We start from the raw sequence: 15,356 nt of genomic DNA on the forward strand, positions 1-15,356 counted from the left end.
ACATTGTCTAGTTAAAAATGAACATCATGTTTATTGCTTCATATTGATGGCACAGTTCGGTGTTGAATAAAATATTCACATTTTTCTAATTCACAGACGATAGTTGAACTTGCAGAGACGGGAAGTCTGGACCTCAGTATATTCTGCAGCACCTGCTTGGTAGTACCTCTCCTTTACTCCTCCCGCTCTCCTCTACCTGGGCAGTGGCACAGTTGAGGGTGTGCAGAACAAGGAGAACAGTTGGTTTTGCTGAGCATATTTCATGCCGCCCCCCCCCCAAAATGCCTTTTAGACTATGGCACAAGAATGTCCCCTTTCCCCTGTGCTTATTCTGCCTGATCATAGATAGACCTCAGCTGTGCTTATGATTCAGAGATGCCATTCATTTGTATTTGCTCTTATTCTGTTCTCTCTTAAAATGTAACTTAACAAATTAAAAACTAAGTAATCAAAGGTTTACTATGGTTCCCTAGTATATTGTTTTTATTAGTTACATTTCAAGAAAAATTTATAAGAAATATTTAAAGGTCACACTGGGAAAATCCACTAGATAATTTATAAGACAACCTGGCCTCTAAACTGGTTCAATTTGAGTAGTTACTGCCTGTATTAGAGCTCTTTGCAACTTTGAGCACTATTTTTTATCATTGATATTAAAAGTTGTCCTCTTCATTTAGGTCATAGATAAAGATATATATGAAGTTAAATAGCATTTACTTAGGAATCAGGTATAGTAACATTGACATTTTATGTTTTATTGTAGACATCAAATTTATACAGATAATAGTTTTGTGTTTTAATTATTTTCTGCTTAATTTTTGTAAGTACTTCTCATGAAAAATGTATAGACTGCCACAGTGGTTAAGCCATGTTTTTCAACATGGAAATGTAAATCATACCTGTCCTAAATGTTCTTTTATACCTTTAAGTTACACATTGCAACTAAACTAATGTCGTAACATTTGAGTAATAATGAAATAATTGACTTGGTTTAGGATTATGGAATGAGGTTTTGTTTTGTTTTGAAACAGCTCTAATTCTACAGATTCTCTAAGTTTTTCTTTAATATTCTTTGACTAAACAATTATGATTTTGAATATTAAAATACATTCTGCTTTACTTTTGGGAGCAAGTTGAGAGTGCTGACTAGATTCTTTGTGTTCTGAAGCATTCAAAGGTTTTTATTTCTGTTCTTTACAATGGATAGTTTACAGGATTGGCATTCTTAATGTTGAGGACATTTTGTAGAAATACTATTGTGTTCCACAAAGTCAAGTATGTATTGCTGATGTATTTGCCGTATGAAAAACAAATTCTTTATATAGTCACTCAGTACAGTTTCACTGTTAAATATCTGATGGCAAAAACAAGACTATTCTTGTCAGGATAAGTGTTTTATTATATATTATGTTATTGTAAGTTGTGTACTTCTGGATGGATAATTTAGTGTTGTAAAATAACCAGCATATCCTATTATAAAGTAATTAAGATTGACAGGTGTTTATATAGGTATCCTTCACTTTTATAGACAGGTCCCTCAGAAGACACAAGTAGATCAGAATTCCCTAAACATTGATTATTCTGTCATTGTCAAAGAGACTGTCATGTTCAGGAGCATTGTGTCAGTCGTCCAGAATTCATTGACAAGTGTTGCCCAAAGGGGAAATACAGCTGAGGGTTGGGAGTGGGGTTAGAATTGAATATATCCTACTTCTTTCTCTTAAGTATGTTAAGTCTTACACCTGTGGTGAAAAATGACTTACTGTTTTCTTTGGCCCACAGATCAGTTTAGTTACCTGCAGAACCTGCATGACCCACATGCCTTTCCTTAGTACGTAGGGCAGCGGGCAGTCTTCTGTACACTGGGGTCCTGGCAGTGCTTTGACTGAGCCAGCAGTGAAGGATGTTACAAGCTGGTCTCTGGCTAATACCTCCAGCCCCACCATGTGCCCAGCATGGAGATACAAGTTGCCCTTTGAAATCACTGTGTATGTTCATGGGGCTGATGTAATGCAGAGTAAAACATTGCACAACACTTTTTAAAACAGGAAGGCATTATACACATGACTTAGTACCTGTTGTAAACTGAATTAAGGATTTTATGTTTTTTGCAAGAAATAGGGATTGCCTGAACTTCTTAAGCGTGTTGTATGTTGGTCATACAGTTTGGCAGAAGAAAACACTGTATGTTAATCTGAGCTCTCAGGAGGCACAGAGAAAAATGTGTGCACGTGCTGTTGATTGCTAGGTTTGTTAACTTTAGGATGACATTTTACTAATGATTTTGAATTTTAAAAGCTTCTTTCACTCACCTTTGACGTTTTTCAAAAAGAACAGTTTCATTTTCTTAAACAACTATTATCATGACTATTAGTCACAATACATTTTCATTTAGAACCCTGGAGAGTAGTATGTTTTTATTCAGAAATTTGAGCAATATGACATAAAGGTACTATCTATCATTCGTCACAACACCACCTGGACTTTGATTCTTAATCACTTTGTGAACGAATGGTCCACACCGCAGCCTCATCCTTCTTGTCTTTGTTGTTGTGGTTGAGATTTTAAAAAGCAATAGTGGTTTTTGTTTGGCTTTATCCCTTTGGGAATCTTGGTTATAATCCTTTTCAAAAAATATGATTTGATTTTCATAATTTTGAGAAAAGAAGCATTCAGCTTTTCTTCTCCCTTGGGTATAGTGCCTTCCATAATCTTTTAACATTACCTGTTAACAGATACGGAAACCAGTGAGGTCCAAACATTGTGGTGTGTGCAACCGCTGCATAGCAAAATTCGATCATCATTGCCCATGGGTGGGCAACTGTGTAGGTAAGTTGTGTTTATAATTTCTAAATACATTGTTCATTTAAGTTATTGTAGGTAATGAAGTACCATATTCAAGTAGATAGTAGGAAGTTCATTTCTGTACGTGTTACACCCCCAGTCCCTCAATTACCTTTTGGTTGACAGGACAGCAACTCAGTTGTCAGAGGGGAAAAAAGGTACAAAGTCAGTGTCTAGGAAAGAGCAATAGAGTTTCTCTTGTCAGTTCTTTCTGGTACTGTTCTTTCCTATTTTCTCCATTGAAAGACAGTGAAATTGATAAGGAGACAGGTAAAAGTAAAGAAAGTGAGGGAATAAACATATTTGAAAGAATGTGATGTACAAAGGCAGAAAGGAATGACAGGTAAGAATTCCACATGCCTCAGTGGTCAGGAATGGTGTATTCTTAGGGCAAGAACCAAGGGGCCTAGGGGGGCCCTCGGGGCTTTATGAGTTGACAGCAGGGAAACATTACCAAGATTGTGTGACCCTGTTGGAGAAGAGCCTTTAAAAAACCGGAGTATAAAGTTTATCAGAGTAGAGGGGAGTTAGGGTTAAGGTAGACCTCAGCAAGCAAACAGTAGAGCTAAAGCTCACGTTGTCGTTGGTGCACTGGGACACTTGCCTTCAGAACGAGTGTCACTGCAGCCATCACATCTTTGTAATATAAGCTTTCTTATTTTAAGATGTTATTAAAGCATTTTAATTTCTTGAAGAACATTTTATAACATAAACAGTGTATGTGATTAATGTCCAACTTGTATCACACCTTTCATGACATCTCCCCCACCGCCCACAACCCCCAAAAGGTGTATTTCCAGTTTTATCTTAGCTGAAAAAAATTGCTTCTGTGTTGTTCTTTAGGTGCAGGCAACCATAGATACTTTATGGGCTACCTATTCTTCTTGCTTTTTATGATCTGCTGGATGATTTATGGTTGTATTTCTTGTGAGTACAATTAGTTTTTTACCTTCTTAAGACACAAATGTTTGCAAACTCATGGTTCCATATTAACAGTAAAATAGAATAATCACAAGTCTTTTAACTAAAAATCACGTTTGGGGCACCTCACTACAATGAAGCAGAAAGAACTATAGATACAGAACCGTCACACATATTCAACATAGAGTATTAGCAGAATTACTAGTGTGTGCTCCTAAAAACGTGTCTGCTTAATGTTAACAGGCTTTGAAAAGCTACTGGCTAAAATACACCAACATTTTTCACATCTGCTTGCTTTAATAGTTCACAGATTTTGTGATTGTGCTAGTTTTTATGAAACAGTTGGGGAAGTATAATTGAAGTTAAGTTTGCATAGAACTTGAAATATTTTGAAAAGTGAGATATAATTAGTGTCTTCTAGAGGATGTTAAAAGGTATTAGAAGTTACTTTTTTAAGAATAAGTTGTCATTCAATTGATCATGTGGGTATAGTATCTTAGAAGAAATGATGTTTTTTTGTTGAGAACATAATTTGGAAAGAGTTTAAATGAAGATATGTTACTATGCTTTAGGCTCTGGTGGTACTCAGCATAAATATGTAGTAGATCCTGGCTTAAAAATAAGTCTTACAAGGATAATTTCCTAGTCCTCAAGGATAATTTCCTAGTCCTCCTGTTCCCACAGATAGTAAGAGTAATCTCTGTTACTGCCATAATAAAAAAAAGAGGCTACTTCTTCAAATAGAAATTAATAGATATGGTCAAAGATCTTGAACTAATTTTGGCCCACTACACCTTGAGAGAACATGGTCCTGCTAGTAACAGTAGATCTTTCTGGCAGCAGCTCTCAAAGAATAGATACTGTTTTGGAATAAGTTTCCTTCACCAAGGTAATCTTGTTATGCTATATACCCCCCACCCACAAAAAGTCTTAACTTACATGTATCATCTCATCTTTGTGTAAAGAAAATGTTCTTTTAGACACTGTATACATACAATACCAGTCAGATAAAAACTGTGTACAGTTGACCTTTGACTAACATGGGGCTGGGGCCCCACAGCTCCCACCCCTGTGCAGTCAGAAATTAATGAGTAACTTGACTCCCCAAAGCGTAACTACTGGTGGCCAGGGCCTTACTGATGACAGACATAGTCAGTCATTGTGTATTTTGTATGTTATTTGTGTTATATACTGTATTCTTATAATAAAATAAGCTAGATATAATGTTCTCTCAAGCTTTTGCGAAACTCCAAAAAATTTTCCTTTATATTCATTAAAAAAAAAATCCGCATATGAGTGGAACCGTGCAGTTCAAATGCATGTTGTTCAAGGGTCAACTATTATTATAGTAAGTACTTTTTTTTTAGGATTGCTGCTTTTCCATTTCTGTCTTTGATGTTTTTTACGTAATGTGTATTTAAGAGTATTAAAATTTTTTTAATTTGCATTAAAAGTCATTGATTAATCCTAGACTCTCGGATCATGTTTTCTAAGTGGCACCCACCACGGATGCCTGCATGAGGGTCTTGGGTGATCATTGAGTAAATGTGAGTACTTCTGCTCTGGTTCCAGACTGGGGACTCCACTGTGAGACCACTTACACCAAGGACGGGTTTTGGACGTATATCACTCAGATTGCCACGTGCTCACCTTGGATGTTTTGGATGTTTCTCAACAGTGTTTTTCATTTCATGTGGGTTGCTGTATTGCTCATGTGTCAGATGTACCAGGTATGTGCCAGCCATGCATCTGCTCTGCAGTGCGCTAACTGGACGTCTTAGATTCACTCCTTGCTTCAGAGATGATGGACTCTCTAAGCACGCGTACTTTATAGGATTAAAGTTTTCAGTTGCCTTTTCCTTTCTATTTCCCTCTTTCCTCCTTCTTCCTTCCCCTTCTTACAGTAGAACTTTTGATTTGCAGTACTGTTTTTGACAGAACTTTTTATTTGTTCCTGATTCAAATACATCCAGTTGGATATACATATGGGCTTAGATTGATGACACCATTAATCTTGTGTTCATTTTAATAGTAATGTTTTATTACCTACAAATAGTATTTGAGTTTTTTTAATTAGGGATTTTTTTTAAGTTTATTTTTGAAGTGGCTGATGGAGTGATCTGTGTATATAGTGTTTATCTCTCCACATGCATAATGCCAATTAACCTGTTTTTAAATATTTTCCAATTAACTGGCTGCATTTCAGAGTCAAAACGGTATCATGTAAACTAGTTTAACTTGATGATCTGATGGAAAACAAAGTCAGACTTCGTTGTTTTTCTCTCCATACTGGTCCTCTTGAGAATTAACATGTTTTACACTAAGTATTCAGAGAGAGAGTTAATGGTTTGCTATTTCATCCTTAGATATCATGTCTAGGTATTACTACAAATGAAAGAATGAATGCCAGAAGATACAAGCACTTTAAAGTCACAACAACATCTATTGAAAGCCCATTCAAGTATGTACATGTTTATAAATTTAATAGTTTCCCTTGGCATGTAAAGTTCCTTACTAACTGAACTCAGCAAATACCTAGTGAATATATCAAAGATAAATATTTTCTTTATGTATGGCAAAAGGATATGAAATAGGAAGTATTGCTTTTACTTCTCAATGTGTAAAATAGCTTATAAATCCTACCTATCTCTATGGTTTCTGCAAACCTAGCATTGGTTAGTTCACCAGAACTTTAGGATTCATCTAATTAATTATATGTAAATTTCTGATATTCTTTTTCTTAATTGCACAATTGAAACCTTATTGAATTACTAACATTTAGTATTTATTCTTTAACTTTTCCATCAGTTTATAAATTCCATTGAAAAATGAATATATCCAGAGAATTGAAATAAGATTTTTAAAATAGAGTCAACTGAAATTCATATTTAGGGAAGCTTCCCAGACTCTAGTGCAGCAGCTTTTCAGTGCAAATTATTTATTTTATTTGTCCTCTGATACTAAAAATTTCCACATATCGAGTTTTATTTCTTCCTTTTTAAAAATAGAGATTTAATTGACATGTGTAACATTATATTAATCTCAGATGCACGATTCAGTGTTTGTGTACCTTGTGAAATGATGAGCACACTAAGTCTGACTAACATGACCTTACATAGTTAGCAAAATTTTTTTCTTGTGAGAACTTTTAAAATCTGCTCCTAGCTACTTTCAAGTGTGCAATATAGTATTATTAAATACAGTCACTGTGCTCCATGACTTAAAACTGGAAGTTTGTACCTTTTAACCCCTTCACCTCTTTTGCCCACCTTCCTACCCCCAGCCTCAGGCAGCCACCGGTTAACCTCTTCTCTTTATCAGTGAGCTTGGTTCTGTTAGTTTGTTCAGATTTCACACATAATTGAAATCATATGGTATTTGTCTTTTTCTATATTAATTTCACTATGTGCTCTAGGTCCATCCTTATTGTCACAAATGGCAAGATTTCATTTTTATGGCAAAATAATATTTCAGTGTTTGTGTGGGTGTGCATGTATGTGTGTGTGTGTGTGTGTGTGTGCATATATATGTATGCACACCACATTTTCTTTTTCCATTCACCCATTGGTTTTTTCTGTATTTTGACTCTTGTAAATAATGCTGCAGTGAATATGAGAGTGTTGGTTATCTTTTCCAGTTAGTGTTTTTTGGTATTTTTTTAATCAAGACCCAGAAATGGAGCTGTTGGGTCACAGGATAGTTCTATTTTTAAGTTTTTGAGGGAACTCCACAATGTTCTGCATAGTGGCTGCATCAATTTACATTCCCACCATCAGTGTAGAAGGTTCCCTTTTCTCCACATCCTCACCAATACTTGTAATCTCTTGCCTTTTATATTGGCCATTCTGACAGGTGTGAGGTGATGTCTTCTTGTGGTTTGATTTGTTTCCCTGATAATTAGCCATGGTGGAGCATCTTTTCATGGTCCTGTTGGCCATCTGTGTGTCTTCTAATAGACATTAGGAAAGATGTCTCTTCAGGTCTCCTGCCTATTTTTTAGTTGGACTGTTTTTTTTTTGTCAAGTTGTATGAGTTCTTTTTGGCATCCTTTGCTGCACAGAAGCTCTTTGGTTTGATGTTGCTCCACGTGTTCATTCTTGCTTTTGTTCCCTTTGCTTTTTTGGTGTCAGATTCAAAAATTTATCACCAAGACGAGCGTCAAGGAGCTTCTTGCTGCCTGCATTTTCTTCTAGGAGTTGTATGGTTTCATGTCCTACATTCAAATATTGAAATCCATTTTGAGTTCATTTTTGTGTGTGTGAAAGAAGTGGTCAACTTTCTTTTACAGGTGGCTGTCCAGTTTTCCTAGCACCATTTATTGAAGGGGCTGTCCTTTTCTTTATATATGTATTTATTTTTAAAATTTGCATTCAGTTTGATGCTAAGAAACAGTTTCCTAAATAGGTAAAACTTATAAGTTCTGTTCAAGCTACTTGCCTACTACCTTCAGTCTTTCATAGTGTTCTTAAATTATTTCATGCTTCTGGGAAGCATACAAACCTTTAAATAAAAGCAAAACTAAGAGAGTCAATTGGATAGTTTTGAGAATTCTCCCATAGGCAAAATAATTATAATAAGATGTAAAAGTGCCTGCTTTTCTGGGTGTTATAAAGTCCTAAAATTCCCTGAACTTGTCCTTCTTATGTCTTTTTAAAAATTGTTGCTCTTACCTACACTGCCAGATTCATGCTCCTTGTAGTTATTTGTCTTCTGTGCTCTCAATTTTAGGTACAGTTTATTCCTTGCCAAAGAGTTATCAGTCAAGGAAAGGTTTTATCAAAAATTGCATAACACACAGGAATTAAAGAAATGCAAATGTGAATAACTTTATAGTTGTGTAATCCATTAAACTTAGCAAAAGGGTAAAGAAAATTTAGTGTCAGCAGAGCTGTGAAGAAACCTGAAAGCATATATATTTTGTAGAGTTAGGTTCTTTCTGGTAAGTAACCTGAGTTTTTAAGTTTAGAAAAAAATGTATGTAACACACAAATTATATTAAACACCTATGTTAAGTCGTTGTACTAATAGACTTTTCTTTTTCTTTTTTGGGGGGGTCGTCTTAGCCATGGATGTGTAAGGAATATTATAGACTTCTTTGAATTTCGATGCTGTGGCCTCTTTCGTCCTGTTACTGTGGACTGGACCAGGCAGTATACAATAGAATATGACCAGATATCAGGATCTGGGTACCAGCTTGTGTAGCAGCATCTTTATCCTGTGAAGCATACTGCTGAGTGGTGCCTGAAAATTTTATTTGTCCGTGTCTCTCTCGCACTCGAATCCACATCCCGTGAACTACAGCATGCTATATGTAGGGCTAACAGTGAATTTTACAGTCTTTTTTTTCAACACTTTCATTAACAAAAGTAAACATGGACAGAACACACTGCCACTTCTGGGAAGAATAAAGATCTGAAAAAAGAATTTTAATGGCTCTTAACATGGGAATTCACAACATACTCAACATTTTTGTTTTGTTCTCATAATATTTTCACAAAGAGTGAACTTACTCTGTTGACAGACATGGGCTGAAACTTCGATTCAGAGATACTCAGTTCTAACTAAAACTGGATTTATGGTATACAGCTAAATTTTATGGTACAGTCTATGAGTATTGCATAATTCTAGGAGAGTTGTCTTAAATTGATCCAGACTAGTTCTGTGTACATTTTAGAATGTACATGTGAATACTGTGATGAAAATCATGTGGTTATATTAGGGATCTACTGTAATGTGTCTTCAGAGGCAAGAGAAAATAATGTTCACCAAAAAAATGTGCTAACTATTTTATTGCTGTCAGCTGTTGCAAAGCTGATGTATTTCTAGTTCAGTGAAATAAATTTTAGTAATGCTCTGAGGTTTTATGGTCTGATAAGGAGCATTTGCATGAGTATAGTCAGTCATACAGTTTTGTTCAAACTTAAAAGCCCTACTAAGTGCATGATACACCTCTAAAATGTATACTAGCACATACTATCCAGTAAAACATAAATTAGAATTTAATTTGATGTGCAAACAGTTCAATTTTTGAGTTGAGGTATTTTCAAGAAAAGACAGAACAAATAAGTTAATGCAAAATTCTCAGTCATAGAGACAAATGGATACACATAAAATTCTAAGCTGCAAAATAATGAAGTTCTGCTAAAGATGGAGCATGATTTCTGTACATATAGCACATGTGAATAAAAGAAAATGATAATGGTATATATTCTGGTTTTTAAAAGGAAACTATCAGAAAGAATTTAACCCCCAAGACTATTTCAATTTTCCCAATATTGAATGTTTTGAAGTTTGTAAATGCTGTCTGAAACAGTTTCAGAAAGATTTTCTTATTGTCAGACGTGATGCACTGATCAGTTTTCGTTACAGCATTTCCATCCTCTCATGGTGAACTGTTAGTCACTGCGTCCATAAATGCTGTTTACGGAGGAGACTCGGTTTAGTTCTCTTAGTGCTGTGGCAAACTGTGGTTCGAGCAACCTGTGGGAAACCCGAGAGAGCAAACGGGCTCGGGGAGGGAAGGAAAAGGTGGCCAGACTGATGACAGGTCCTAGACAGTGTAAAGATTGTGTATCTGTATATAAATAATTTATCAAATAGTTTTCTCTTTGTGTCTGTGTTAGTATATTTAAAGCTGCTCATTTCATTTTATCCAACCAAAAAGAAAAGGGAGATAACTAATGAGCTTCTAGTGATGTTCAATATTGCTGTTAATAGGCATTATACCCTGCAAGTTCACTGCATGTCTGATGCTTGGTAAAATTAGTATTCTCTGTAAAATGCAGATTACAGAAATTAAAGCAATCTAGTGGTTTACCCGCCCCTTGCCTTAGTAAGAGGAGCAGTGAAAGTGTACATAGTTGATGTTCAGTATTTCCAAGTACCATTTTTATATAGTAGTTTCTTTGAGCACAAGTCACACATCAAAATGATTGCCCTGTGTGTATGTGAGTGTTTTAATATTAGAAAATTGGCATATGTACTTTATTTTTGAAAAGGGAAGAGATGGGTGTGGGGTGGCAATAGCATTGTGCCATTTTGTCATAGGATGTAAAAAATTGGTTGATTTTACAAATATGTCTGCTAGTTTTGACTACTAATTGGGGGAAATTTTAGATAATTTTTAAATTCAAAGTTATTTATAAAAGGCTAGAATTCATTTTAATTTTTTGTATTTTGAGCCACTTCACATGAAGACTCAGTTGCAGTTTTTATCGAATACCTTTTTATTAATAGTCAAATACAGTGATGGCATTCTGGGTTTGGGTAAGAGTGTTGTAACCGTGTTTTCTTTGTGGTACAATATTCTTTTCGGTGCAAAAGAGATGGCTTTCAGTTAAATAGAAAAAAAACTCCAGGTGTGTAAGTACATGGAAGATACTAGCCATGTTACTGCTTTAGTACTAACATCTCTTAGCACCAGTGACGTCTGTCACTCAGAACTGGTGAGATGGTCAGGAGCCAGCGGCAGAGCAGTGTACTGTCTGTTCAGTGCTTTTGCGGGTCTCATGCGTGGAACCAGCTTAACCCAATTCCAAAGTTGTGTATGAAGGTGACCCTTCCTGGAATAGTTCATATCAGCTTAATTGGATACTTTTAGCAAATAGGAACTTATTTCTCAATTCTGAACATGAATTAGTTCTTTGGAGTTTTTTTTCCTTCATATTTTTATTGTTCCCAGGAATTTATTTGAAATATTAATAAGCATAAAAACAGCATCATTGTATGAAAGCTGTGAGTGTTTTTATTTTATATTTTCTTTATTTATAACTGTGCCAAGTATTATTTTGCTACTTACTGTATTACTCTGTGGAAAGAAAAACCTGTAAAATGTTTAATAAATTAGTGCTCCTTACATAAATTTAATCTGTTAAAATTTTGTAACATATTAATCAGAATAAATATTGACTCTTAAGTGTGTGCTTGTTATTTCTCTCAGTTCCCTTCAAGAAACTGATAAGACATGGGCAGTGGCACCTGTGATGGGAAAAGATGGTTCAGTATATTTGCATCTGGGGCAGCTGGGGTTCAAGTGGCAGAACTAGGCATTGGCAAATGCAAGAGTGGTGGTAGTAGTCTTCAAAAACGCCTCCAATTCTGTGTGTATGTGTGTGTGCAATTAATATTTTTAATAAAGAGAATAAACTTTTCTTTTAAGAATTTTGGATTCCACAGAGCTGTTTAGGATTCTTAAAGACTGTATGAATCTCCCAGTTTTAAATCTAAGTATGACTCAAGAAACTAGAAAAATGCTAGAAAAGGAAACCTACTGAACATTGATGGTGGCCACTGGAGGAGCTGTACGTGACAAAGAAATCGCTGTCTGGGAGTGAAACGGCAGAGCTGTTGAAGGAAACCTTTCCTGCTGTTCACATGGTGGTGGTCTGCAGTTATGAGAAATCATGGTATTAAATATTTTCAGATTGGACTAATAACCATTTTATAATTATTTTACGGTATTTAAAGTAATGTCTCCAGAGCTCTGTAGAGCTCAAGTGACAATTTTTTGAACAAGTATATAAAATAAAGCAAATTTTGCCTCAAGCCTTAAGTTTTCATTCCAGTTAGGTACTTCTTGCGTCTTCATGGCCTACTTCTCTGGGTCCCCCAGTCCTTCCCAGGTTGATAAACTGTACCTACGATATAACTGGTTCTGAGAGCTCAGAGTTAATTGGGGACAATTGGTACATAACCTGGACAGGATGTCCTAGCTTATCAGAGAGTATACCATCAATTTCATAACATCCTTGGCATAAGACTCTTCCATTAAATGTCTTTATGTGACTTACAAAATAGAAAAATCTGTAATTCCAAGTGGAACATTCAAAATGGCCCTTGATCTGGGATAGCTAAGTCACAAACTCAAGGAAACTGGATGTGTCTCTTAGAAAACCTTTTGCCTTCAGAGTATGAGTTTATTTTTTTTTTTTAAATAGTTTTGCCCAGATAAACTAATAGACTATCTGTCATCAGACATTTACTTGGATTGAGAGAGACTTTTTAATAGACAGCAATATTTCTAGTACACAGGAAGGGCCTGTTTGCATTCAAAACATCAGAAAGCTGCATGGCTGCTGCTTCTCAGATCTCTTGAAGTTTACAGTTTTATCCAATTTCGTAATTTTTCAGTCACTATTTCTTCCAAATATTTTTCCTCTGTCCTTTTTGGAAATTCCAGTTACATATATATTAGGGTCCCTGAGACTGTCCTACAGCTCACAGATAATTCATTTTTTAAATTTGCTTTATTCCCTAGTGTTCATTTTTTACAGTTTTTAATGTCTAACTTCACCTAAATTTTTTCTGCACTGATTAGTCTGTTGTCAGTTCCATTCAGTGTATTTTCAACCTCCTACATTATAATTTTCACCTGCAATGTTTGATTTTGAACATTTTAATCTTCCATATCATTACTTTTTGAGAATAAGGAGTTCTGTTATAATTAACTTCTAATACCCTTACCTGCTCATTTTCACATCTGTGTCATTTGTCATCATTATGGGTCATATCTTCCTGCTTCTTTGCATGTCTGGTAATTTTTGGATGCCAGACACTAGGAATTGATGGTGGGTATTCCTGTATTCCTGTAAAAATTCCAGAGCTTTTTTCTGGGATGCAGTTATTTGGAAACTGATCCTTTTTGTTTTGCTGTTTGCAAGATTTGTTAGGAAGGACCAGAGCAGTGTTGAGTCCAGGGCCAGTCACTCCTCATTACTGAAGCAAAACCTGTGTACTCCATCCAGAGCTCCATGAATCATGTTTCCCAGTCTCACCGGTGGGAATAGGCTCTGCTCCCTGCTTCAAATGAGCACCAGACACTGTTCTGCGTCATTCACATGTTTTCCATTGTCTTGAGCAGTTACTCCATATGGATGCTTGTGCTATCAGAACTCAGCTGAAGACTTGCAAAGTGGGGGTTGTGCAGTGCTGTGCGTATTTCTGGAGTTATTTTTCTGCACAGCTCTCTCCAGTCCCTCAATCTCTAGCTACATTGGTTCCTCTGGACTCTTGGCTCTCTCCTCAACGTGGGGTGCCTTCCAGCTCCACTGGTGTTCTCCCGCCCTGCCCTGCAGTCTGGAAACACAACTGGAAGCTCTGCTAATCCTAAAACCGATCTCATTTTCTCCACTACTGTCCTTTGTTGCCTGTTGTCCTGAAACTGTATTTTTTCATGCATTTTATGGTTTGGTGATTTCAAGAGGGTAAATCAGGTCCTTGTTATTTCAACACAACTGTACGTGAAGTCTGAGTACATTTTTGTTTGTTTGTTTTAATTTCTCAAATGGAAAAGACTGGTAGATGTAACAGTCAAAACAAAAGCTCTTTGGGGGTCCTCAGTAATTTTAGAATGTAATTTAAGAATAGAAAGCAGTCCTGACATCAAAAGGTTTGGGAACCAATGGCTCACCAGCATTTCCCAATGTTACTTAAAATGTTAGTGGTTCCCTGGACAGCTAATTCAGTGTAAGCCTTTCGAGTCGGAACAGGCTCCGTGACACCAGCATCTCCCGGTCTGCCTGCTAGTGTGCCCTGAGAGTCTGCAGGGAGAGGTCTGGGATGTGTGGCAGTAGCTGCAGTGCTCCCTGACCTTCCCTGAACATGGAGTTGCCAGCTGACCTACGTAAATACACCAAGCCACCACAAGGGTCTGAAAATACCCTTTTTTAGTAATTCGTATCCCCCAAACACAAATTGCATGAAAAAATACAGTTTTCAGGACACTGGACAACAGGCAACACGGTAGTAGTGGGGAAAACGATATTAGTTTTAGGATTAGCAAACCTTCCAGTTTTGAGTTTCCAAGCTGTAGTGCAAGGAAGGGAGGACACCAGTGGAGCTGAAATGGGTCCTTTTTAGAATAAAAATACGTATTTGCCATGCACCTTACTCATGTTTAGATTGCTTTCGGGCTACCCTGTTGACTTACATCTAAATGTTGAAAGTGATTTGTCTTGCCAATGGGTTTCAGTCCCGGGCAAGTTCTCTGTGGATTCAATGTGACCAAAGAAATTGACAGCAAAACGTTCTTGGGGTGAAAGGGTTATACTCAACTTTATTTCCAGGTGGCAGGTCAGTCACTAAAATCCCATTCACTCAGAGCGAGTCTGCATGCAGCAAGCTGGTCTCTGCCTCTGGGCCCCTCTGTCCACACAGCTGTCCTCTGGGTCTCTCTGCACAGCCATCCTCTGGGCCCCTCTGTCTGCACAGTCATCCAGCACAGCTGTCCTCTGGGCCTCTGTCCTCTGTGCTGCTCTGAGCCCCTCTGTCCGCACAGCTGTCCTCTTGGGTGTCTCTGCACAGCCACCCTCTGGGCCCCTCTGTCTGCACAGTCATCCCGCACAGCTGTCCTCTGGGCCTCTGTCCTCTGTGCTGCTCTGGGCCCCTCTGTCCGCACAGCTGTCCTCTTGGGTGTCTCTGCACAGCCATCCTCTGGGCCCCTCTGCACAGTCATCCTGCACAGCTGTCCTCTGGGCCTCTGTCCTCTGTGCTGCCACCACTCCAGCCTCTGCTCTCCTGCAGCCTTGCAGCCCTGCCACCGTGGCGCACCCAGTGCACTGGGCGGAGCTCTTTATTTTATAGTCAACAGCCAT

At 37.2% G+C, this 15,356-nt stretch overlaps 1 protein-coding gene across 2 annotated transcripts in view; it reads left to right on the forward strand.

The window, feature by feature from the left end:
* The window catches only part of ZDHHC17 (zinc finger DHHC-type palmitoyltransferase 17), a 97,517-nt gene extending 85,837 nt beyond the window's left edge, over positions 1-11,680 (forward strand). The window contains exons 12-17 of one of the 2 annotated variants that reach the window (XM_036877166.2): positions 97-159; positions 2,736-2,829; positions 3,688-3,771; positions 5,338-5,495; positions 6,132-6,226; positions 8,829-11,680. In XM_036877166.2, the coding sequence (XP_036733061.2) occupies positions 97-159; positions 2,736-2,829; positions 3,688-3,771; positions 5,338-5,495; positions 6,132-6,226; positions 8,829-8,967 (633 nt within the window). In that variant the 3' untranslated portion in view covers positions 8,968-11,680. The remainder of the gene's footprint in view (positions 1-96; positions 160-2,735; positions 2,830-3,687; positions 3,772-5,337; positions 5,496-6,131; positions 6,227-8,828) is intronic. The other variant, XM_036877167.2, reaches the window with a different exon arrangement.
* The last annotated feature ends 3,676 nt before the right edge of the window (positions 11,681-15,356 follow it).

Source organism: Manis pentadactyla, chromosome 10 (genome assembly GCF_030020395.1).
Source record: "Manis pentadactyla isolate mManPen7 chromosome 10, mManPen7.hap1, whole genome shotgun sequence".
Taxonomy (NCBI): Eukaryota; Metazoa; Chordata; class Mammalia; order Pholidota; family Manidae; genus Manis; species Manis pentadactyla.